General features: G+C 35.2%; 1 protein-coding gene across 1 annotated transcript in view; it reads right to left on the reverse strand.

Moving 5' to 3' along the window:
* Window positions 1-27,843, reverse strand: part of UNC13C (unc-13 homolog C) — a 239,064-nt gene that overhangs the window by 108,103 nt on the left and 103,118 nt on the right. The window contains exons 10-14 of the mRNA XM_049812315.1: window positions 20,931-21,158; window positions 16,102-16,243; window positions 5,668-5,837; window positions 3,531-3,646; window positions 1,870-2,033 (exon numbers count right to left, since the gene is read on the reverse strand). Of these exons, the coding sequence (XP_049668272.1) occupies window positions 1,870-2,033; window positions 3,531-3,646; window positions 5,668-5,837; window positions 16,102-16,243; window positions 20,931-21,158 (820 nt within the window). The remainder of the gene's footprint in view (window positions 1-1,869; window positions 2,034-3,530; window positions 3,647-5,667; window positions 5,838-16,101; window positions 16,244-20,930; window positions 21,159-27,843) is intronic.

Below are 27,843 nucleotides of genomic sequence, written 5' to 3' on the forward strand. Positions count from 1 at the left end.
CTTTCTTATTACATCTGCCTTCAAATGCAGATCTTGCAGTCTTCAACAGCAAGGAAATTTGGTGGAAAAGGTACAAAAGAAAACAAGAATAAGAAGAGGACAAGCCAAAGTAGGTCATTTAACTTAAAATGCCTTGGTTAGAATTTTTGAGTAAGGTTTCCTGAAAAATGTATTGCAGTACTTGCCCAGCTCCATGTCATATGTTCAGACCAAATTTACTTCCTTTTCATGAATACCTGTATGTTATGTTATTTACTCATACAAAAATAAAGCATCTTCTTTATATGAAAATATAACATCTCCATTTCTAACACTGTTAAATAAAAAAGCCTTTTAAACACTCACATGTCAATTATATTGCTATTTTTGCAATGCTGACTTTTGCTACATTTGAATTTCTAAAAACAGTTTCAAACTTTCTCTGGAAAATTTCAGAGCACTGGCATTCATCAAGAGAGGAAGGAAAAGAAACTTCAAAATAATTTTTCAGTTGAGGTTGTCCATCAAAAATACAGCCATGTTATATTGAGATAACCAGCTACTGGGGCTATAGTTAAGAGGAAACACTAATGTTAAATCAGTCCTGCTTTACTTCCTAAGCAAAACATTAATAACAGCCCTCCCTTGGCATTAATAGCTCTTGAGAATTCATCTCATGTAAAACCTTGAATTAATTCTGATGCATACAGCAGGAACAACTCTATCATTTTAGAGATTAACATATTGGTAAAAATGGCATACCAATTTAAATCAAGTTATAAAATTATAATACTATGCTAGTTAATAAGTAACATAACTTAATCAAGATGAAAAGACATACATGGCTGAAGAGAAGCTAAACATGAAAACGCAAATATTCATGAAACTCGGTACACAAGTTCCTACATATGTAGTATAGATATATAATACCACAGGGTAACTGTCAAGCTTAATTATTCTGTGCAATGTTGTCTGAGGTCCTTGGAGGAAGAACATTAAGAACATATATATTACAAATACATTCTCTAGCTTTCTATTAGCTGTACAGTACAGTAATTCACAGTGAGCTACATGAAGTGAAAGATGTTCATAGCAATAGCCGATGGTGCCATTATATCCTGCAATAAAAAGAAAACTTCACATGTTTATGTGCCTTCATACTTACTATAATTTTTTAGGATGTACTGCAAAGAGATGGAGGAAATGAGATACATGTTCTAATTAAAAATTCCATAAAATCAGCTTTCTATAGGAAAAAAAAAAATACATATTTCTTCTTTAGAAGACTCATTTGGAGTCCTCTGCTTTCCTATGGACTTCCTACTGCAAACTTTTCATTGGACAAGTTAAGAATACATGACGGAGCTCTTGTATCCCCAGGCGTCTGAGCCAAGCAGTGCTGTGTTCTAAAGTGAGGAGACAGCTACTTCAGTACAGACAACATAGTAACAGGTTCTAATACTGTTAAAAATAGTTTTTATTAATTATTTACATATACTATTGAAGTTTACTATAGCCATTGCTGGTTTTCTATGATTTCTGTACTCCTGCAAAGGAGTACAGAGTTAGTGAAACCCTCTTCTACCATTCCACTCCCATCTGGAACACTGGAAGTCTTTCTGATCCTTGCCATGTATCAGTATCACAAGGATTAAGAAATGTATTAGTGGTAATACCAGTAACAGCTTATAAAATGCTTATAATATATCTTAATTCCATTGCAGATGAACAGCACTTCAATGGGAATCAGATGGACAAAAATGATAACAAAAATTTTAAATGAGGAACAGGAGTGAAGTGGAGAATTAAAGCATGAAGGGTTGGAAATCATCACTTCTCTCAAATACATTCTTGACAGTAGAGTAGAAAACCAGACATGATGATACTTACGTCATAGCTTGGTAAATATACTCAATTCCATAGCGCATTGCAAATTCATCTACAATTTCTTGTGCTGCGTCATCAAAGTACACCTTCCAGGCTTCATCACCTCTCACTTCAGGGATTTTTACAACACCATTAGATTTAACTTCCGTCAAGTAATGGAATAGATTCTAAATGTAAGAAATATTTCAAATAGGAATTTTCAGCTTTTAAGTGGCATTTTGAAAGTATATCCTATATAATAGTCATCAATATGTTCATTGTTAGGTTTTGGGGATTTTTTTTGAAATTTTTCTGAAGACTGGCACTAACTAGTCATCATTTGGTAAACAAAAAACCCCAAGACTCTAAACATGTTTTTTGTAATGGAACTCTGGTAATGCAGGCTTCTGATTCAGCATATTGATCTGTCTCCTTGATATAAAGGTCACATCAGTTAACTAGCACTAAGAGACTGCAACATAAAATCGTGCAGAAACTTTCTCTTCTCTATCATATGCCCTTGCTAATGAATGAAATCGTGATGTTATAATGCTCACTACATAGTGCTTCAACTTTAATTGGATCTGTGACCAATAAATTTCAAATTCATTATTTAAGAACTGTAAGTTACAGGAAACCTACCAGAAATCCTGCAGAAGCCTCTCAAGTAGTGAAAGGCATGCAATAAAGTTTGGGTTTAGCAACCTTAGGACCAAAGCTAGTACTTAATTTGACTTTAAAGTCATAGAACGCTTCTCAGATTACCTAGCTCCATATGTACCCACAAACCTAGCAGCAGATTTTATTTCCTATTTTCAGTGACCAAAAAACTCCCCAAACTTTGAAATAATTTCAGTTTTGCTAATTAGCCCATACCAGTCCTGTGGATTATCTTAAAGCAATAGAATTTTGCTATGTACTTCCCAGGTCAAAACATTTGCAATATCATGTCAAAATCTATGAGCACAAATTCCCTGAACATTCAATTTTACAAACGGTGATCAATGAGATTTTGTAGATACATACTAGTGCTGAACTTTCAGCCATATACTATCTATCAGCTTTCAGAAAGTACTCGTATTTTTAGAATAGAACTTCAACATGGATCACTGTTTGAGGGAAGAGGAGTCAAATACAAAGAAAACCTTTTGAAAGACACACTGGTTTATCAGTGATTTCCCCCCCACCCCCAACGTTGACAAAAGCAAACTAGACGATAGGAGAATGAAATTTTAGATTGTCTGTGCTTCTCCTGCTTTTTCTCGCTCTCTCCAAAATATGAATTAATGTAGCAGGAAAGAATTCCTTTGCAATTAATAGCTATATTTCTGTAATATACAGAAATGGTTGTTTCTTCTTGATGTTAGCAAGCATGTATGGAGCATCAAAATGCTAAAACAAAATACGGTACAGGGAGAACTTTGCTGACTCCACCTCTTCTTTTTTTTTTTTTTTTTTAACTCCTACTTCGAGGAATGTTCTGTTGGTGTTACACTGTTCTGCCTTTGACTCTGAACCTGATATGCCATCAGCAGTACAAAGTGGGAAATCTAAAATAAACTTGTTCTGATGTGTAGCAGCAGCTATTTGTTTCAGTGTTGTAATGTTCTGTAGCCTTTTTTCCTTACCCATGCAACAACTGAATAGTAATTTCTATATAGTATGCTTTAACTTCTTCAACATACCTCATGTAGACAGGTGTACTGCACATGGTAGGGAGCAACTTTCTCCTCTCCTTTTATTTCAACATTGATTTTCAATCTAATGGCACCAGAGACAGCTGATTTATCTGTTCGCTTTTCTGAAGATCAGAAAAATAATATATTATTAACTACCAAGAATACATACATGTTATGTGAAAAGCTTTCATAAATCATTCTAGCTTAATAAGAATGTTTTTGAAAGCCAGAAAGTCCTGCTGTTGAGAACAAGAGAAATTTTTTTCAATACCTCACACATAGTTCAGGCCATGAAGCAGAATATCAAACTATGAAGTAAAGAATCTTTCTTATTTTATCTCCCACATTCAAACCATGCTGCACAGTGCTTTATTTAACACTTTTCCCTTTTCAAATGAAATTATTTCCATTTTTTGTCTGGTATCTGTACTAATTATTATTATTATTTTCGCTATTTATATTTTTCTTTAAGTATGAAGAATTTAGCAACAACCTGAACTACTATGTCTGAGAAACACAAAATGTTCTTAGCAAAACTCAATTACAAAGCTAAGCTGAATCTTAAAGAAGAAATGATATGAAGAACTTTGTTTACACTATCTGTACTAGCCCGTTCAGTTGCTGTCACTCATTGTGGAGGTTACTGATCTTCTTTGACTCCAATTTTCACTTTTCCAATCCACTGTAGTGGTTTAACTGAGTCAACAGATATTACAATTTTTATGATTCTTTCACAAAGTGTAATGGTATGAGTGGTGATGAACAGTACAATTAATAAGATTTGGCATTCCACAAATCCAATTGTTCTGTTTGAGTATTTCACTCCTCTTTCCTCTGTATGATGTGACATACTGCAGTTGTGTCAATGTGTGTATGCATCAGAATAAAATATGCAATTCTTTTCAGAATATTAGAATTATCATGAGCCATTTACCAATATTTCTTCTTAGATGCTAAAAGGTTTTCATTCTAGAGTCTTCCTTTTGCAGAGCATATAGATTTTCAACATTATTATTAAACTGCTTCCAGTCAAATCAGTTCAGCAAGATTTGCTTCTAAAATCCGTCTCATAATAATTTACATCAGTATTTGTATCAGTTTAAGTCACTGAAATTTTTGCAGAAATAAAATTCAGAATTCATAATGACCCAATTATCTTACCTTTAAAAAATGTCATTATAAATAGGAAATAAAGCAAGGGTTTCTTTTCATTGTCAATAAATAATCAAATAGTTCCCTGACACACCTATATATATCATTGGGAAATGAAACACTAGGCAGGGAAACAAGGACTGTTGATTAAGAAACAAACGCTCTACAATTTCAGAAAATTATGTCACATAATTCAGCTGAAATTTTCACAGAGCAGGCAACCTAAGTAAAATGTTACTATCACATTTTATTATCAAATATAGGAGATTAATTTTTAAAAGGCTACTCCATCTAGTGAACCCAAAGATATTTTTAGAATTAAAGAAGAGTTGTAGATTTAGAGGATTTAGATAAAAGAAATATATTCTGAGACACACTTTCATTGATTTATTTCTAGTTTAAAGAATGATACTTAAGAACTGTCTAGACAAAAAAGTGCAGTCATTAAGGACAACAGAGCTTCAGCAGGCTGTCTTCAGTTTATGATTCTGCATGTAAACATGTTTGATGTGTACAGGACAGAAAATTCAAGCAAGCAAGTTTCATGAAGAAACACAGCTGTAAACACAGTGAAAATCAAAGATGATTAGGCCCAGAATGGTACATAAATGATTTTTTATAAATATATGATAAAATGAATGTGGACAACAAGCAAAATATTTGCTAGATTTTTCTATGTATCTTTGTAGATGTATTTCCCACAGAATGCTACTGTGAATGGACTAGTCTGAAATATTGGGGTTTCTTACATTTTTTTAATTTTGCATTAAAATGAAATATTTGTCTTGGATATCGTTGCGATTAGTCTGCTCTCTGTAATTTTCATAACTGGATCAAACTGAAGAAACTATCTTTCATTTCAAATCAACCTGTAATGTTTAAGCTTTTAAAAGTTGTATATTGGTACCAAAGCTATATATTTTGAAGTCTCAAATCTACAGATACTGAGATTCTACCTAAATTTGTTCTAAAAAATCAGTAGGAATCATACCTAAATTATACCATACATCCATCTCTCCACTCAGTGTTCTTACTTCAATGATTGTTTGCCCGAGGAAGTCATCTGATTCCTTTTTGAAATGTTGTTTTACTCTAGATTTGATGTCATCATCTTCATCCCATACTCTCACTTTTATTCTATCTGTAGAGTTATGGCATTCACTGGAGAAATAATAATAAAATACAAAATGTGAGTGATACATAAGCTACATACATTCGTACTGCTGTCTAATCCATTGTCCTCGATTTCTGTACACTTGCTTAACTGCATAAATTGACAGAATACAAACAACCTGCAACATTCTGTGGACTAAAAGGCCATACCACATTGCCAGGGATAAAACTACAATTACTCTATATAAGAGAAAGTAAAGAGATTAACTTGACTGAGTTATATATACATATGGATTGTATTTAGGAATGTCATTAACTCCTCATTAAAATTATTAATTATAGTATGTACTTCTTGATGCTATTATTTAGCAAATATCTTTGGATAGGTACAGTTAGATGGGGTTTATTCATTTAGGAATACTATGTAGTACATACAGTAGACCACGAAAGTAGTAGCCTAGAGTGTTATAATACAAAATGTGAGACAATCTTAAAGAATATTTCCAGTATGTGGCAGGAAGTTTTTGAAAAAAACCCAACAAGTATGCAGAAATGTCACAGCAAGAAAAGACAGGCAATCAGAAAAACCTAGGGAAATAGCAGCTGCTTTCTTTAAAAGATATATTACTTTTTGCCAAGACCTCCATTCCCTGGTAAGCAGAAGGAGTAGGGACAGACTGCCATATACCAAAAAATTCCTTGCAAATTCAAGTGGCTTACTAATCCCTCATGAGCCGAGTAGATATGAGAAACTACTGGATGTATGGAAGAGTGAGGTGGCTTCACTTGCAATCTGCAGAGTTCCCAGTGGATAAAAACTTTTTACTCCCAGCTCCATCCTGCATATATTGGCACAGAAATGGAAAAGAAACTCTACTGCTGCTTATTCCTATAAGCCACAATGAGGACTGTTTACTATTGGTCAGCGTTGGCTTCACTGGAATATCCTAACATTGACTGCAGAAGTCTGTGGTACTGAAAACTTTCTGATGACATTTAATAGCTAGTACAGACCTAGCATCAGTTATAAGCCCTGTCAAACTGATGCATCTGTACTAACAAGGTTTTTTTAATATTCTTTCAATAATACTATAAAAATATTTTAAATATTACAAATCTTTCGTTATTTATAAATATAGCTTTAAAGTGTAGCAGAAAATTCTCATCTTCAGCAAGGTATTAGTTTGACACTAGATTAAGAGCTCTTGAATTCTATTCCAAGCGCTATGATTGCTCAGTGATCCATCTCAGCATTTCCAGCATTAAACCAATAATACTATAACTTATCTCCCAACTGGCATCCCTCAGGGGTGTTCTAAGAATTAATTAGTGGTGGTTATGGGCTTGGGAAGTCTAAAGTGCTTTAAATGGTATTATTACTGTCAAGGCCAATCAGTCAGTAAAAATGGCATGCACAGCTTTTACTCTGCCTCACTGTGACATCATTCAGTATCACAGAAATGCTTGTGTCTGCCTGTATTCCAAATTTTAACATTGCAGATATCTCTGGTAATTAAAAACCACATTGTTCTGTGATTAGCAAAACTAATGAAGCCTAGTTTCCTTTTGTCTTATGACTGGCTTCCCTGACATCTAACTGCGATCACCTATTGAATCTTCTCCCACAATTGGGATTTTCATAAATTACACCTTCATATGGACTCTGTGGTGTCTATTACGGGGTGAGCTCATACTAAGGACACTGTTAAGGTCTCATCTCTGTCTGACCACCTATTTTCATAGAACATGCTGGATGTAGTACTAGGAAATCTGTGAAATTTCTCTGACCAACCACAAAATTCAAAAGCTGTTGGCAAGGGCATATAAAATACAGGAAGACACAGATGGATCAAATAAATATCTTTGCCTTAAGGAACTAGACTAAACCAGAAACCATTTAATTTTCCTAAAAGGTAGCCCTGAATTATTGCTTGACATTACTAGAGTCCTGAATTGCATGTAGCTATGCACCCAATATTAATATTAATATTAAACAGAAGAAATATTTATCATATAGTATAAGAATATATTTATCTTATACTATATTTATCATATAGTATAAGAAATATAAAAAGAAATATTAAACAGGGGATTTCTACAGTGGCATAGGGAGATCCATCTCTGGTGAGGCATTTATGTGATCATCATCATCATATTTGTGCTATTAGTAGAAATGTTGTTCCCGCTTTGCTTCTCAGGGAGATGCTGCATACAAAAAGTCATTAAATGGTACTTCAGTACAAATACATATTTTTGTTCTCCTAAGACAGCACCAATTTCCCTCTGATGTACACTTAGCTGATTAAGGAATATTTATTCAGATGGTCAGGATGACAGCACTTTTCCCTGATATCCTCATTTGTCTCTCCCACAATTTTTTCTCCTTTAATCTTAGGTTATTGAAACGTGGTGAGACCTATCACAACCAATGGGTTTACTCACACATTCATCTTCACGTATAAACCTTTAGCACTGAGTCAGCTCTGCTACATGTTTGTAGCATTCCTGTGCAAGACCCCCAAACTAGCACAGATCTGTAATGTAATAACAGAAGGGTGGATGAACACGTATTTCTACTGGCCTGCCCTGTGGCAGTGAGACTGCAAGGAGATTTACTATTAAAAGCTACAGAACTGTCTCTGCATGATTCTACTTACCTGCCCAGCCTCTCAGAAACAGGACTTACATAATGAGGTGCACATTCTGCTTTAGTCACTGGTAATATCTGTGCAGAAGCTCTGTGGCTTTGCATAAAGCATTAGGTAATACTCCTACTTCTGCTTACTCTGTCCAGGAAAATCAGCCCACGGAGCTCAAGGCAAAGACAACACGCTTTTTTCAGTGCTCCTCTTCTAGCCACTCCACTTTATATGGTCAGTAAAAGTGTTTGCTAATGTGTCATACAGGAAGGTGAGAAATGAATTGTGCTTTAGTACACAGAGAATGAAGATATTGATGTTTCTGAAAGCTGGAAAAGCTGCAGTATATTCAGAGATGCTAGATCAAGAGATAGTTTTAATAATTTATCAACAACCTGGTGATGCTACATTACTTCTGCATTTACAGAATGCTGCACAGACATGAGATAATCCTCACAGCACTCCTGCTTATTCTAATGGTTAGAGTAATAAAAAAATGTAATGATAAACTATCTTTACTACAGTAGCCCAATGTAAATTTAATAATAGGTGCACTGGCATGACCTGATTGTACACCTCATCTAAGAGATCTGTACCCAGTTTTAAAATTACAACTGATTGATACTATGCTACTTTCAGTAAAGAAATAAATGCAAATCAGTGAAGAAGCTGGTAAAGAATGAATGGAGACTAATTTCCCATTCTGTCAAAATGAAATACATTCATCATAACAGCATTCTTCCCTTGTAGTCTTCAATAAAATCTCTTATATCCACTAACAAATTTGCATACTCTAAATAGTTAGTCTAGGTGGAGAGGGGGGTTTTTTCCCCCCTAAAGAAGTGTTATTTCTATAACTTAAAATAATTTTTCAAGTAAAATACAGTATTTTGGTGAAATTCTGTAAGCAATCCACAGACAAATTAGACTACCTCTGCGATGTAGAAAATGAACTTGACTGACAAGCTTTTGCAACACCTTTGCCTGCTCGCTTCCAGTTTTGCACATTTTGTAGCTTACCATTTTTTTCCCCTAAATCAACTTTTAACCAACTGTTTCACAAATGAGTAGCCTAAAAATCAAACATACACTACTTTTAATCAGAGCTCCAAAGTGGAGAAAAATCTTTCCTGTCATAATAAAATAGACATATCTGTTTAGAACTGGTCTTGTATTCCCTGAGCACTCAGCAAACTAGTTCAAGAGTAGACAGCTAGTGGTTGAAAATCTCTGAACTTGTACTCTAATAGGAAACTTTTCAATACACAGATAATGACCAGGTTCTTTTTAAAAAAATATCCTCAAAAGTGACAGAACAAAGAAATGTAAAAAAGGGAAGCATTATACTATTTTTACTGCAATTTTACAACTGGGATAATGATTTGCAGACAGATTAAATCACTCTACAAGTATCTTCCTTACTTCTCTCCCGTAGTGCCCATTCCTCCTTTTCCAAATGTATTTAGCCTTTTTTTCCTCCTGAACCACTAGCAGGCATTTTTATTTCCAACAGAGTTTATATTAAAAAAATAGCTAAGTGTGAGATAGGTTTCTTCTGTAAACAATCTCTCTGCTCTCCAATGAGGATTTCCAAGATCCAAATAATATTCACCTACATAACTTTCCAGAAATGTCAAATCCAGAGCCAACATGACTTGCCAAAGTTCCAGAGGAGTCATTCTGGTTGTTGATGGACAAACCTGAAGATCTTTTTGTTTATTTTCAACAGGCTACTTCAGCTGAAGACTGCCAGCCTACATATGTAAGAGCACTTGCTGCAGAATCACTGTGGTCTGCTGTAATTGAAGTACACCACCTTTGTTTTTTGGTGTATTTTGTTTTCAGTTTCTTTCTCTGGTAGCTTCTATTTCTGTTTAGTCTGATACAAAAGTACATGAATTCTTTTTGGACGTACACTCACTAAGGCATGTAAAGAAAACATGATACATACCTCTTTGTGATACTAAGCATAAATATATTTATTATTCATATAATTGTTTCAGATGTAGTTGTAGACCATTACATATACCTTATATATCTTCCACAAACTAAAGGAATAGATTTTGGAAGACAATATTTTGTTCTCTTAAGTGCTGTATTCATTCAGTGAGTCAACACTGACTTAACTGGAAAACAGATAAAAATCAAGGTGCCACTTGGCTGCATGAACTATGTATGTGAAAAAGTAGCTCAAAACATTGCACAGATCAGAAAAAACCCATAGCAAAAGAGACATCATTGCTTTTTGTAAACCCCTTTACAAAAAGCATAAGGAATACATTTTGTATAGCAGGTAATGCACATAAAACAATCCAAGAGTTTAACCTTGCTAAATTCTTATTCAATTTTATTCCCAGTTTGCAATCTTGGATGTCATATGGTCTAGGTGGGGAATGGAAGGTGATAACAGAGATTTTGTTCTAAAAGTATACAGAAACCACACTGTCATGGAAGATAGTAGTAAAATGAAGTTCAGGAAGCCATTTATTACTACTATTACCCTCATGTTTATTATTATCACCATTACTGCAAGAGAGAACCAGATAAAACCATGGCATTGCTATAAGAAGTCTGGCCACTCTGTTCTTAAGTGTTCAGAGATAGTTCCATAGTACTCAGGAAATCTATCTATTCCAGTACTTCACTAGCCTCACTGCTGGCAAACTTTTTCTGAAGTCTGATTTAAACCTCTCTAAATGGAATTTGTGCCTATTAGTTCTTGTTCTACTATAACACAGAAAGCATGGAAAAAAGGGTATTCCTTTCCTCTTTGCAGGACAAAGGATGTGTTTAAAGACATCCTTACCCTCCACTACTTGTGCCTTCTCTAGTCTGGACAGTCCTAACTGTGGTCACAGGCCATGCTTTCTGATAAAGTAGAATGAGACTAATTATGCCTTTTCTTGCATTAGTTTACTCTGTCATAACAAAAAGAGAGTTGTATAAAATCAACCTGGACTGACAGCAGTTTGAAAAAACATACTCAGTCCAAACATGCTGTACTGTGAAACTGAAAAACATTATTGCTGAACAAACAGTTTATCATTTGAATTGGTTCTTAGAGGTGTTCTGGTCTCTTTGTTTGCACTGAGGCTGTGAAATACAGTGATTGTAATTAGTTGGATGTCTCAGAGACTTGGCTACTTACTGAAGAATTTTTAGAATAGATAAATCCAATAAACTAATTTGCAGCTTTCTATTACCCAGTTGGTTTTCTGTAACATAATTCTCTGTTACATACTCTTGCTTATGAAACAATCCTTAAGCTGTTTCAACAATTCTTACAAGACTGTGTTTAGATATCACTGGAAACTGGAACACCATTTAAACAGTAAACCAATCCTGTTGTCTTCAGCTACAGCGTACTTTTTACAGGCCAGTTCAGTTGATCAAGAATGTATAAAATGATAGTAGGGAGGACTTTGGTAAGGTCCTCTTGTTGTATTTATTTCCTATATATGGCTGCTTATAGTAAGTATTGCTTTAAATGAATCCACAAATCATTTCTTTGCAGTATAAACAAACTGTGTGAGTGCTGCTTTTTAAAGTAATTCTAAGGAAAGAACATCCACAGCTAGATGCCTCAAACAGTTGCCAGAAATTCACACTTCATCAGAAACTCTTGATTGAAATATACAAAATATGAAGCAGTTGAACAGCTTCTCTGACCAACACATAGACTTTAGCTATCATGGTCTCTAATCTACATCAATGTTGTCTGGTGCTAGAGGATACTTTTCCCCAGTATTCTCTGCTAAAATATATAGCAGTAAGAATTTTCAGCAACATTCCAGTTTGTTTGAACAAACAGGTATTTTTTTTTTCCTGCTAGCAATTGTAAATTTTCTCTCTATTGGATTTTATGTCTGCATCGGTATTTTTGGTATATCACCAGGAAATCATCAAGAATGTCAGAAATCAGACAAATTCTAGCAGTTTAGTGATGATCATTATATTGGCCAGGTAGTAATCACAGTCTTCAAAAAACCCCTTCTCATGGGTCTAATTTAAATCAATTAGATCAAATGTTTTCATGCACTGAAAGGATTAATAGATACTCAGTGAAGCTATTTATCAGTCATATGGTGGCCTAGTGACAGCCAAAATAGAAAGAATAAGGTAATGTAAAATAATCATCCTGTTACATGGAAGACCTCTGTATTATACAACTGTATCTGAGGTGTTAATGAGTGGTCAGAGGAAACATGGTACCTGCAAAATCTGCAAGGCAATTTGGAGATGTGTGCTTGCCAGACAACACTGCCAGAAAAAGCAGATGTCCATTATTTCAGTAATCAACTGTTGAAAATAGTCAAAAAGAGAATGAGAGTGGAGAAGACTTTTATTAGTGTATAGATCTTTGTACAGACAAAGCTGAAAACTGTACAGCCAAAATATCTCTTCCTCATAACTAAAAAATAAGTCCCTTTTCCTACATCAGGCGTCACACTCAACTAGAAGAAGACAGGTGACAGATAGCTGCAAGACTCTTCCTTTGTTCTGGCATTGAAAAGAACCTCTCCTGACACTGATGTTTTATCGGAAAAATAAAACCTCCTCTGTTATCTCCTTTCTAATAATGCCAATAGAAAGTATCAAAGCCCTTAATTAAAGGAATATCTGCTGGCCTATTTATTTACCTTGTGTAGAGAAAATATACATTTCAAGGAAAGATGTAATTCTTCCTCTGATAGTCTTGGGTTTTTTTACTGAGATGCATGCAGCTGTATGTAAGCTCTACTTTAGTTATGGTTTATGAGTTCCCATGTTAAAATCTATGCCAGTGTCCCATGGTCATTTAGGAGAGGGTTACATTATGTTTTGTTAGAAACATTCACTCTGTGCTTACCATACAATCATATTAGAGTTATGTGTCATTCTGCAAACTAGAACACTGCCCTTACTCTATAATGCACAGTGGGGAGCCAATGTTTTTTCCAAGTCCTTGTTTTGGAACAGATGGGGAGAGTTAAGCAAGTATTTTGGTATTATGAGTAAATATACGACTGTAGAATTTTTAGATATATTTTATTTCTGCAATTTATCATTTAGGAGTGATGATGACAATTAGTATTTGATTTTAAATAAGGCTATCAAATATCACTAGTAGAGCCTAATTTAAATGAAAATTCCTGAGTCAATGAAATAGTTATATTGATCAACTTTAGATTTAATCTTGTGGCTAAACATTTGTAGTTTATTTAATACACTTTAGAAATTCTCATATATTTTGAATTGAAATCCAATGCATTAAATAAGTCACGGAGATTATTTTAGAAACTACAAGTGCTATAAAAATGACTGAAAATTTATTCAGTTCAAAGCAGTTACTCAAGAGATTTATGCTGTAGTAAGGTTTGGGGTTTTTTTATTAATGTTATTGCTAGAGCAGCAGATGACAGTAATACTTAGTGCTGTGTGGGAAGAAAAAATAATTTCAAGTTTCCGGAGATTTTATGGTAGCACTGCTCACATCTTTGAGAAAATAAATTTAAAACTTCATACCAAATTTGATTAATTGCTCATCCAACTTTTGACAATACGCAACTCGTACAACTAAGTACAAGAAAGCAATTAATCTCCTACCTTTGGTTACTCACAGTCATTCAATGAGGTGTGACACTTCAACTGTTACTGGAGTAACACAAATAACTTGAAAAGAAAACATAGTCTGTATAGGGGAAGCCTGTGAAAAGTTTCTGAGTCTGTGTTTTCTCTGAATTAACTATTCATTACTAGTACTGGCATTTGAATCTGTGAAAGGAATAGGCATATATTATTTAATATAATTGGATTGCCTAGTACCTTTTCCAGACAAATAAAAGTGGCATCTTTGGTCATACCTCTTTCAAACTCACTAGTGAAATGATAACCTCTTCAACAATAAGGTAGCAGTTTTTAGTCAAAAAACAGGGAAGAGAAAATAGCTGTTGTGCTACATGATAAGAAGGTAACCTCTCATGTTATGACATGGCACCTTCTTGAAGAAAACAGAGCTTTATTTCAAATGCTTGAGCCCTAACAGAAATTGTTTCAATGGTTTAGGTAGATAGAAGTAATGACAACTGATATCTACCTTATAGGAGGAAAGGAAGGTAAGCAGCAGCTAAACAGCGTTATAGCCTGAAGACAATTAATTTACATTGTGGTGAGTGGTTATTTTGAAATTCTGTTGCACATGGTGACTAACTAGAGATTCTGAAACTTGACTGGGCAGTCTGCGTGATCCTGAGCTGTTCTGCTGTTGCTTCATAAATTCAGGGTTGCTTAAAAAAATGATACATCACTTTTATCATCACTGATACAGGGTTTCATCAAGTTGTATCAAATTAACATCCGGTTTTGAATAGCACTATTAGGCATAAACATACTAGACTCATAACGTAGTACCAAAGGCTTGACTATTATATGTCAACAGTTTGCATATATTCTCAGTAAAAATGCAAATAAAACTGTTGTATTTAACAAACACTGAAATTATATATCCTTTTTTATTATTGTACATCCTTTTTTATTATAATAATTTTTTCTTTTCATAATTTACTATACTAGTATTTTCACACAGCTTCCATGAAATACCTACTAACTTCATGTGATAATACTGTGGTGGGTGCTTTCAGGGTAGACTGAAACTTTTCTGAACAATCTAAAAAATCTGCCTAAATAAACAGTTCTCTTTCACTTAAAATTTTCCAAAGAAAATCTAGGGTTTATATTAGCCTTTCAGAGTTCTTAATTGACTTTAACAATAGTAGTTAAGTGCACATCATATATTGCAGCACATAGTAATCAAGCTGAGAAAAGAATAAATGCTGAAATACTTTTGTTACATGTAGTGGAATAACACTGAGCAAATTGATACTATTATCAGATTGGTCACATTCTCAGTCAGGAATGTGTTGTACCCTAAAGCAGTATTTTCAGGAAAGGAGAAGTATAGTACCTGTGAATTGGAATTTCCTGTACTGTAACATGTCTTTCTGAAAGAAGTTCTAGGAACATTGACAGAACTAGAACTGGCATGAAACCACATTCAAACCTTAGTCAACATATTACAGACTGAAACATCTACTTTGTGGTCAGGGTTGAGCTTCTGTGATACGCTGACAAGAAACTACCATATTCAGTTCAGAGGCTGTGGCCAAAGAAACAAGACAGGAGGATCATACCATACTCTCCACATCAGACTTTTGGACAACACTCAGTCTTGGAAAGGATAGCTATTACCAACAGCCCAGCCCAGAGTCTGAAGCATACCAATCACTATCAAATTCCCTAGTTTCACCTAGGAGAATCATAGTGTTGAATAAAAACACATTTAACTTGCAAGGTCAGCATCTGAGACACAGGAAAGCATTTATAATGCCAACATTTGGTATGATAGGTCAAAGTCTGAAAACTGTTACTTAAGTTCCCTAAGAAATTAGGACAACTAGACACCACCAATAGATCTCCCCAAAGACATAATTATGATCTGTATGATTACTATATGATAAAGTCACAATAAACTTCTATGCTCTCTCCATTCAGAACTTGCTAATTTGTTAATGCTATGAGTATGCATAGTATAGGCAACAAATATTTTCAAATTAAGTAATTATTTCACTTGGTAGCATTATATTACCTAAACATAAATTAAAAAAGGAAGAAACAACAGTATCTTCTATACTTACAAATAGAATTTTTCATCCCATACTGGATTCAAGTTTCCAAAAATAGTCTTTGTTCTCCGCTTGGTTTTGCCAACTTGCACAGTAACATATGGGTCACTTGAGCCAGTTTTGTCCTTAGCCTGTAAGCCCTGAGCACAAAGAACTGCAACAAAAGGAGAGAAATGTGCTTTACCCCTCATAGCCTTCATTGCCAAGACATAAATCAGACGGTGACAATGGGAAACAAAGCCCTCAAACTGAGGTCTCCTGAAGCAAAGATTTCTGGATGAATTTCCCCAGTGTCTGTTACTCTGGAGATAGACAAGGCTCATCTAACTACCCTTGTGGACTGTATACGCTTTATAATTATGGTTTAATAGAGTAATAAATTTAAAGATTCACTACAGAGCACAAAGCAAATACTTTTCTTGCTATGCATCATTCAAATACTCTTCTTGAACTTTGGTTTAATCAGCATGGCAAGTAATATAATGTTGTTGTATAACTTGGCTTGAGTCTAATTATTCCCTAAAATTTCTGTTCCCCCTTCCCAAATAAATAAATATTTCTAAAATGTCTCCAAAGATCCAAACTAAAATTTCCAAAATACCACCTCCCCACCCCCCACCCCAATTTTGAGAAATCTGCACTGTGGATTATGAAACTAAACATGAGGGGAATGGTTATGACTTTGTCATTTGTTTTTCTCATGTGAGAGATGAACCATGAGGATTTTCAGAATACTTCCTATTCTATCACAGACAGCGTGACAGTTCTGACCAATTATCATTAACTGTTTATGTATTTGTCAGCCTTTCTGAGTTACTGTGGGTGTATAGTTAATGTATATGCATTTTGTGCTAAATATAAATACACACAATTTGATTTTCCATCATAATTCATAAAAGTGGAAATCTAAGGAGAAAGCAGAACTGTCAAATAGCAACCTACCAAACCCAGAGAGCTGCAGCTAAAACACTTGCCATGGATCCTAGCCTCAGCAGAGTTTGTTTTATTATTTTGCACATATTACTTAAACCACCTCAGTGGTAACATTTAGTTTACATTCTCTAAAGTCAATCATTTTGGATAATGAAGCTCCCTCAGTGTGCTCAGAAAACCAGTTACAGAGAAATGGCACTTTCTTACTCAGCAGATCAGCTCCCAGTGTGGGTTCAGTCATATCTGCCGACTTCAGTGAAAAAAGTAAGTTTCTGTTACTTTTTCACACATCTTATTACTGAAAAGACTAACTCTTAGGAATGAACTAGAACATATTTTGTCTTCCCCATTCACCGTAAATCCAAAGGGAAATTTTTAGAAGGCAAGGAAGTATTCCTCTCCTATTTATGTAGGAGAATTAAGTGCCAGCTTAGAAAATGTCTTCCAGATTTGTTAACTATTATACTGGCCTGAATACAAGGCAGCCTGAGTATCCTTTAGAGGTAGAATTAAAAGTAAGTACATGAGCTAAATAATTTCCCTGACATACCTCTCCATATCCCCAGGGCTTGGTGACAGTCCTAAAATTCAACTACTCTGAGTTTCATGCACTGTCCCACAACCTTCAGAATGGCCTCCATTTTTCCTAATCCATCTGACTCACAATCTCAGATTTTCCCTAGATTTCTTCTGGCACATACTGCTATTCTTCAGCTCCAGGTACAGTTTATGTACTGCCCCAAATGTGATTGGGCTTTAGTTTGGACTACAGAGCCATGAATAACTAACAAAACATCCACCAACTCTCACAGAGTAATTAATTTGTGGTCCACTTGACAAATGCTTTTCTCCTTCATCTCCTGAATGCCAACACTGAAAATGGCAATTCCATCTCTCAATGACCCTTCCTTGATATATAAAAAAAATTGCTATGGAATCCAAGACTATTATAGTAAAATTTTTTGAGCATGCAACCCAAATACATTCATTTATTTACAAATTATATACATGTACCACTAATACATTATGTACATTATAAAACATACACAAACCCAGAAATTAAAAAAAGATGAGATAAAGGTGAAATAATCAATATTTTAAAATTCTAAATTTTATTAATGTCACAGAAAACCTTTTGGCTATTACAAAATAAAAATACTAATAATAATACTTTTCATAAGAGCAATGTGATTGAATATGCTTCACTATTTTTGAAAACATTGTTTTAACACTTTGTGATACAGTGATTTGAAGATCTGGGTCTAAGTCCAGTTTATTTTCATACTCAGTTTTAAGCAGTCCAAACCAACTGACAAAGTTTGACAACTCTTTTAACACTTTGCCATGAGGTAACCAGCAAACTTCTTTACAGTACAGAGGATATTCATGGTCATTTCCAAGTATTCTAAGGACTGTAAAGAAGAAAGACTTCACAGTGGCCATCAAGTTTGACTGCAGCAAATACCTTGCAACCGGGCTTAGGAATTTTGGGATAAAGGGTAAATGCAGAGCAAAACTCCGATTTTTTTTAGGTTTGGTTTCTTTTTTTTAATGATGGGTAGAACATGATGTCAGTCAGAGAAGGAATTAGCAGTCTTCTCTAACTTGGGACACAACATATACTAAGCTATTTACATGGAAATACACATATCTAAAACACCAGCAGGGAAAGACTACCACTATTCCCTCTGCAGATTATTAATATTTTGCTCCTCAGGAAGTCTAGATTCTCTTTCCATATTTCTCTAACATCCAACAATTAGCTTAGGTTTGCCTCTAAGTTTCTTCACTTGGTGTGGGAAATTCTCTCATGAAGAGAGAATCTTGCATTCTCTCTTCAGGGTATAGTCAGCAAATTGAAGGAAGTGTTCACTTGCATCTATTTGACACCTGTGAGGCCACACCCAGATGAAATATTGTTTCTGCACTTTCAAGCTCCCCAGTAAAAGATTGACAGCCTGGAGAAAGTCCAACAGAGGGTTGCCAATTTGGTTAGGGGATTGGGGCACATGACATATGAAAAAGGAATGGGTTTGCTTATCCTGGAGAAGAGGACGGCTAAGAGGAAATCAAGCTGCAGTTGTCAACTACATAAAGAGCATGTCACAGAGACCATAAGCTCCCAGACAAGCCCATCTAGTTGAGGATGTCCCTGTTCATTGCAGGGGGTTGGACTAGATGAACTTTAAAGGTCCCTTCCAACCCAAACTAAACTATGATTCTATGAAGCTGGACTCTTCTCAAAGGCACACAGTGAAATAGTAAGATGTAATAGCTACAAGCTGCAGAAATCCCAGCTGGATATAAGGAAAACAGTTTTACAATATGAGTGGTTAATAACTGAAACAGCTTGTCCAGTAAGTAGGACAGGTTTCCCAGAGAGAATGTGGAATCTCCATCCTTGGAGAGTTTCAAATCTAGTCTGGACAAAGCCCTGAGCAAGCTAATCTAACTTCGAAGTTAGCTCTGGTTTTAGCGGAAGGTTTGAATATACTGCAGAAATCCCTTCCAACATCACTTCCTAAATTATTCTGCGATTCATTTATTAGGTCATGATTCTGCACAACTCAAATCAGTATGAGTTTTACTTCTAGAAGAGAAGAACTAAGCCGTTCAGCAATAAAAGTGAGTTTTGTACCAACACTAGTGAAGTGATATTTACCTAAAAGATAGAGCATCTGAAAATATTTGCACATTTACTGAGTAACTTGCTAAAATAATGCCATCTATCTACTCGGGGTATCCTAGTCCCTTGTTCCATAAAGAAAAGAGTAGTAAAGGACACTCCTGTATTTTTTTAACAGTGTGCATGTGTTTGATCTTACAGAGGATATATGGAAAATATCTTGTAAAATACATTAGGAAAATTACCATATGTACAGGTGTGAAACAGCAGGCACCAAGAACTGACTTAAACATAGCTTTTACGCAAGTTGCTGCAAGTGAGAAAAATGTGTCTTTCTTAAGTACACACATTTTTTATTTAAAAAATATAGCTTTTGTTTTACTCATTTTTAGCAAAACTGACTAGTAAAAGCTGAAAATAAGTTCCTAAAGTTTATATCCTTATCCCCCATAACAGGAATAATGCAAACCCTGGAGAAAGAGAAAATATTTAATTTACTTTTAATATCAGAAGAGGGCTTATTATTTTTCATGACATTAAAACAAAATTGAGGCTAATTTAGATGTGAAATCTAACCAGAGTCCTTTACTGTTTCACATCACTGCCTTTCGATTCTTTGGCCTTTTAGTTTAATCTCTATTTGTCTCTAATCCAATATAACATGAAGTCAGGTTGACCTGTGTAGTCAGCTGAACTTTTATTTAGATTTTCTGTAGTAAGGTTTTAATTCCAAGACTGAAATATCAAAGTCAGAGGACCTGCAAATCTCTACGAGCAACCAGGCTAATACAATTGAAAGCAATCTTGAGCATGTTCCTGGTGTGCAGGTTTCCCTGGCTCAGCAGCAGTAAACTAGAACATACCCTTAGTCAAGCAACAAGAATGGATGATGAGTTTCAAACCAATGGGGTCTGGAATGGCAAGCTGCAGTGTTAGCATTAGTCATTAAAAACCCAGAAATGCAATTGTGAACTTTAACTTTTGTAGCTGGTGGCAAAAAATTCAGCAGTAGTGCAGGAGATACTGGTAGGAGGTAGAGGAGACACAACAAGACCATTTACTTATCTTCCTTCCTAGAGCAGTGGAATACAAAGTAGTTTTGCCAAGAACTGTAACTTAAAACTATTCCAGTTAGGATGCTATAAATTCAACCATTTATAGATACACCAAATATACAACTGAACACACAGTTCCAGCTCAGAATTATAATAAATCTTATTCCCGAACCAGGGGACTAGGAAAGAAGGAGCTCTTAGACCAAACAGTTCAGAAGAAAATTTACCTGTGATGGTTATTTTTGCTGACCATTTAGATGTTCCATCCAAAACACTTTGTTTTGCTGCTTTTGTGTATTGCACAAAATCTTCTTTGGAAATATTAAACATTTCCTGGATCACTTCAAACACTTCTGGTCTATTTTTCTCTCTAATCTTCATTCTTTCCTTCATAGCACTAATAATATTCTGTGTTTTATCTTCTGCACCATGTTTGGAACTTTTCTCAGCAGCTCCTAAAATAAGAAAAAAGGTCAATATTTTTATTAAAAAGTTACTATCTCAGTTCTTTTTCCTTCTCTAGAGTCTCTAGCCAATTCTTGGTACTGCAGTACTCAAAGGAGGTAAGTGTTTTATCTGGATAATATCAAGCCTCTTATATTTATTCTTTGTGATACCTAAAATTACCAATTGATTTAGTTTAACATGACAGGTTAATATTCAACTTCAGTCAGGCATGTGTTGTCAGGTATGTGTTATGCCTAGAAATATTTATTGAATCATTACTATGCGGTACTGATCAGTACTGTGAAAATATCTGAACATGTGAGTAACATTTCTAATATAATTAGGCATACTGATTCTGCCAGAAAGCTGTGTAGAAGTGTGCAGTATCTGGGTCTGTCTGCTCTCTCCTTTGCCTCTGTTACTAGCTAAACTTCCATAATGCAGATGTGAATAATTCCTCAAATAATTTCTTACATTTTTTTCTAAGTCAGCATGATATAATAATATTTTCATTTCTTTCTTTCCTTTTGGAGTAGGATGGTACAAGAAACCATACTTGGTTGATTAGGACACACCCCCCCCCACTCCCCAAATTAATAGAAACAGTATTTAAACCAGGTAATGTTTCCACCACATTTTTCAGAGAATTTTTAGTTTGACAGTAAGGACATTAATCTAGACTCCTGCTATGCTCTCCCACAGTGGAAATCCAATGAACAGTAGAAACAAATAGGCATAGCAGCTTCAGGTGTTTTTTTGACTGCTTTCAGATACATCTCAGTATTTGCTGATGCTGCCTGCACTCATGGGAAGTTTTTCATTCCTTCCTGGAAGAGTGTTCATTAAAAAAAAAAGTTAATTATCACAAAAATCCATTTAATAAAGCATTCAGAATTTACTGAATGTAAGCATTCACTGTATTTAAGCATTTCAATTAGTGTAAGATTACCCTAACTGTCAAACACTTCTGTAACACTGACTTGACATCCTCACTCCAGATCTCTAGCCCTTCTTTAAACATCATGCATGAACAAAGGAGTACTTCATCAAGCTCGATGTTAAGAGTGGAATCTTCTGATGGCTATGTAAGCCACTCTTCTATGCCCTGTCTCCGGAAGAGTAGACAGGACATTATACTCAGGTTGCAGCTGAATGAAGTGAATGCCTTGCCAAGAATTCTAACTCTGAAACAACCCAGGGAATTTCTGCAAGGAATACTGTGTCTAGTAGACACAAAGGAGGTTCTGGAAAGAGTGAGATGGGGACAGAGAAACTTATGAAATTTAATTTTGCAAATTCATCATACTAAGAATGATGTGAACCTGCATTACCCTGCTCTTAAGAGCTGCAAGCCAGGGATAGGATTCAAGGGAGGTAATAGTAGTCTCCTTCCTCTTATGAAATAGAAAGATGCAGATGTATTAATAGATGTAAACATCACGGCAGTAGAAAGTAGAGAACCTTCTAACTAAACCCAACATATTTTCAAGAAAATTGCTTTGCTACAAAGGCTTGTGTCATGCAGATGGAAAGCTAATAACAGAACACAGCTATTGCAGAGTTGGTTCTGAGATGCAGAAACACTTGGCTTTCTTTTGCTGATACCTTGGCAATGATCTGTAACTCACCTGGAGTGTAACTTGACAGCATGCTTTGTTTTCACAGTACTACCAAATGCCAGCATTTAAAAAAAGAAAAAAAAAAGAGAAAAAAGAAAAAGATACAGGAAAAAAACCAGAAAAAAGAATAAAAAGGGAGAAAGCTGAGCAGTAGGCACTAAATTGTGGTATTAAAACTCAATTATTAGACACCAAACCTGTGCTTGTGTGATATTAAACTTTAGGGCCTTTTGCAAAACTCTTCTTGCGTGACCACCCAAGAAAATAATATATCACAGGTATGGAACAGACAGGTTCCTCTCTCCAGTAAAATTGTCATTATCAATATTTCAGTAAGTATATGAGGATGGTGGAAGAGTTCAAAGGATAGTATCTATGTGAGAATAACTTCTAGGCTGTATTAACCTGTGGTAGTATGTCAGGTCTATCCTATAAAATAAGTCTGGAAAACAAAGAAAATACTAAGGTGATTTGCTGATTTATCCAAGACATCAAAACTACTACAGCTTTTTTACTGGCTTAAAAAAAAAAAAAAAGAGGAAAAAAAAAAAAAGAGTCTAAGGAGACCATGCTGTTACAGGTTTTATTCACAGTTCTTCCCAGGAGAGCTCTGGAGAGATTTCTCTCTCTAAAAATCATAAACTGATCTCAGAGGCCCTTTAAAAACCAAAGTGAAGTTCTCCTTATACAATGCCTTTTGTCTGTCAGAGGGAAGGGTTTCTGATCAATGTCCCTACAATACATATCGTATTGCAATAACCTAAGTGTACTCCTGAAAAAAACAAATGTCCATCTTGCAGTTGGGTACAAAGAAAGAAACATCAGACTTGTGTAGTCAGAATGGTATTACAAATGTTGGAAACAAAAATTTAAATTCCTGCAGTGCTAAACAGACTATTTCAACTCTTGATGAGACTGACATATAAAGCAAGATGCAAGAATACTACAAATTCTATAATCAATTACCACTTGCTATAAGTATTGCTGGATTTTAGCTCATGTTGTTAAATGCTACACGCTTATGGCACCAAGTATGACAATCGTCACAGCAGTAAGTACTTTACCCTTCCAAAAGGTTCTGAAAACATCATCCAGCTAGTCATCCTCAACTGCTGGGAGGATCAAAATATTATTGTTCCCTTTAAATGGATAGTAAAATTAAGACAAAATTATGTTGAACAACTTCCTATGCAATTAGAATGCAGATAGTTCAATACTGAAGAGGAACATAGTTCCTTCTCTACAATACCACCAAACACCATTATGTTCTTTTGATGGCATTTTTTGTTGAGGCACTCTCAGCTTGCAATAGCTAAAGAAGAAATTATCAACACATCTATAGAGTTGGAAAGGGTTATCTTTCAGGATAAGATCTCAGTGAAGTCTTACAAAACAAATATTTTATGCTGTGTTTTCTTTACTGTTTTCATTGTGTCTGAAGGTTTCTTAGCACATCAGAGGACAAAAAAAGAAAGAAGTGTATGTAAATATATATAATAAAGTAGGAAGCCATAATGTTGTAAGATTGGGAAAGTGTGGGATGAGATACCAGATACCAATGATTCCAGATTGTCAAAAAGGCTGAATTATATTGCTTCTTCAAGGTATTTTCCATGGCTATTAAATCTTGAGAAACCTTGAAAATCTCTTGGTCTGAGTACCTCATTTTTTTGAATGCAGAAGACCAAAGTTCTAGTGATTAAGGATTTTCCACACTGAAAAACTGGGAATTAGTAGAAAAAGAATTAAACGCTACCATGAAACCAAATACTAGTTGAAGAATTCTCTAGTGATTTTATCACAAAAGAGATGATTGCTGAGCTGCCTGGAAATCATGACAGGTGGTTCTTGCAAGATGCAGGAAAGCAACATTTTTCATTTTATCTTATTTTCTGCCCTTCCTTAAGAAGTACAGATACAACATCATAATCAAATAATAAATCATGGGGACAATCTGCGTGGCAACAACGTATTCCTCTTGAAAACCTTGCTGATTTCTGAGACAGTACAGATAAAATTGGAATATGCATTAAAACACATTAAAACGCAACTTCCTTTAAGTTTTACTGAAAAATCAGCATAACTTTCTATTTATACTAAATTATTTACTGCAGCTGTATTTACATCCTCTATTGCTGGCATTCTATCAACAGCTCTTTTCATGTAGTATTGATCAGACTAATTAAGACAATATCGTAACTTACATTGCACAGGAAGTGACCGAGACCCTTTTACTCTAGGGACTGATACAAACTCGACATGATTGAAATCAATTCTGATTCACTATTTCACCTACTACTAGAAAGGGGTATCTTGTTGAAGATGAGAGGTCTAATGAAAGTACTGCTGATTTTTTTTAAACCTAATTTAGAACAAGCTTAGATATTGACCTTAAAGTTCTTGAGACGTTAATTCATTTCTACAGTCTACATTAACAACCATTACATTAAAAAAAAAAATATAAAAAAAAAATCCCAGAAACTTGGAGGCCAATACATCCCAGTGATTATGAGATGGCCAAAAGGATGACTGTGATAAAAATAACCACAGTACACCACATTCATTACACTTTATGATACTGTTAGCATCAGCTTTCTCAGCAATACAGATTTAACCAACTGCACTGGTCAATTCATTTTTTCAATGGAATGTTAAATATTTTTAACATAAATGAAACAAAGTGCATAAATCTCATTTTCAAAGTAGTATAATGTTCAAACTCACTGAACAATTAATCTGTTACAAAAAATATGACAGGATGCTCAAAAACATTTCCATACTAATGGGAAGGTGTGTTAAATATTTTTGTATCTGCAGTTTGCCTTCTAGAGGTTTACTCATTCAAGACTCAGTTGTTCAATGTCTCCAAACTGTTTATACCACAGATGACTTCCAATCCTATTTATTTTTTGCAGGCTTTCTCTCAATCTTATCATTTATATATTTGTAAAAATTCTTCAAAGGCAATATGGTGCTCTGAGCATTTGTTATGTTTTCTGGGGCTGGTGAAATGGGCCAGGGAACCTCTGGGCTGAGTTTCTCTTCAGATAAGTGAAAAGGAAGATAAAAAGGATACTTTTACTCTGGGTGTCTTTTGTAGCTTTTCAGTTTTAGCCAAGATTCAACTATTACAGGGATGGATACATCTCTCATGTCACTTGCATGTCTGTGGCACCCTGAAAAACAGCTCAGCTGTAGAAAGTTACACTTGGAATCAGTTCCTGTACTCTTGCTCAGAAGAAAGTGAACTGCAACCAGACTTGAGGTCATGCAAATAGAAATACGAAAGCATTACACTCGAGCCTAGCTGGCTTGAATGCTGTTTTCCAGTGTGTACAATGACAAGAGATTTCATCACTTTTAAGAAGTCTCAGAAAGAACAATCTCTCTAACTCTTCTCTACTATGAGAAATCATAGACTACATAAGGACTGCAAGAAACTTGTAGCCCTGATATTGTCAGGGACATGGTCTTGGATCTTGCTTTTCTCACAATGCTTTTCTAACTGAGCAGAAATAGCTTTAGTAACAATTCCTGTTTGAACTGTGACACTCTCAAATAGCAGAAATAGATTATACCGCTTCCACAGGCATCTCAGGACGTTTTCATTTTTTACTCTGCAAGCTTCTGCAGGAATGAGAAGACAAAGACTTAACTGCTGTTTTCTCTGATAAAATGAATCCAAATCCTAAAAGTCAGGTCTAAGTATTCTTAAAATCAGGGGTGATTGAATGTGAGGTATCTCTTTAGAATGAGCCATTGATATGTGTTCTGCTGTACTTAGTAGAGTGCATTATAGGACAGATGATCCATGAGATAGAATGCGCTTGCCATATGAAACTTTCAATACAAAAAACCTCCCAATTCCCTCTAATGTAATTCAAAAAGGGACTGAATGGCATGCGGTAACTAGGTTGGGAAGCCTGATGGAATAGGCGAGGGTTTTCACAGATGTGAAACAAGATGCGAGACAAGAACCCAACTAACAGCAACAGAAAGGTTCCTCCAAACAGAAAGGCATCGTTGCAATGCTCATAACCATTTGATCTTTGCAATACTTCATTACTCTACTGTCAAATCAAGATGTCTTGTATGCATCTCATTCATGGATTGAATCAATCTTGATTTTCTTAAATTAAAAACATTCCTGAAACAATGCATTAGAACATGATATACTATACTGTTAAATCCTCAAAAAGAAAATGTCCCCTTCTGATGGAGAAAGTTTCAGCTATGCTTTATTTCTAGACCATTATGTATGTAATTATGATAGGGGAATTCCCACAACACTGTATAGAACACTTGATAGTTATCTCTCTGCCACAGAATACAATCAGCATTTTCAAGGAGAAGCAAATGAGAGTCCAAGCAACATAGCTCCAAATCCAGCAATAGCCCAATTCCTTGAGGAATGTGCAGAGAGTAAACTTCAGTTAGATCCACTGCAATCCATACAGATTTGTTTTGGAGGCCCTCCTGCAAGATGAATCCCATGTTCCATTTTGAGAATATCAGAATCAATGCAGTGCCCCTCCTCCATGTTTTCTTCCTCCTGTACATAAATAGTGCTAAACAAGATGTGCATGAGGGGAGAGATTAAATTTAGGAAAGCTATTTCTACTTCCTACTTCCTCCATCAACTTAATGAGCAGTTAGTTGGCAAGTGACTTACACACATACTGTTGCCAGCAGAAGTACAAGCTCATCATTCTTTTAACTGATTTTCATACCTCTAAGTCCAGGTAATATAAGTGTTGTGGTTTAAGCTCAGCCAACAACTAGGCACCACACAGCCGCTCGTTCACTCCCTCCACCCAGTGGGATGGGGAGGAGAATTGAAACAAAAAAAAGTAAAACTTGTGGGTCCAGTTAAAAATGATTTAATAACTCAAGTGAAAGAAAATGTAATACTAATACTACTACTAATAATAATAATAATGAAAAGGAATATAATAAAATAAATTGAAAAAACAAAAACCATGAAGAAAAGACAAGTGATGCACAATGCAACTGTTCACCACCAGCTGATTGATGCCCGAGCGGTGATCCGCTCCTCCCAGCCAACGCCCCCCGT

Source organism: Accipiter gentilis, chromosome 10, assembly GCF_929443795.1.
Source record: "Accipiter gentilis chromosome 10, bAccGen1.1, whole genome shotgun sequence".
Taxonomy (NCBI): domain Eukaryota; kingdom Metazoa; phylum Chordata; class Aves; order Accipitriformes; family Accipitridae; genus Astur; species Astur gentilis.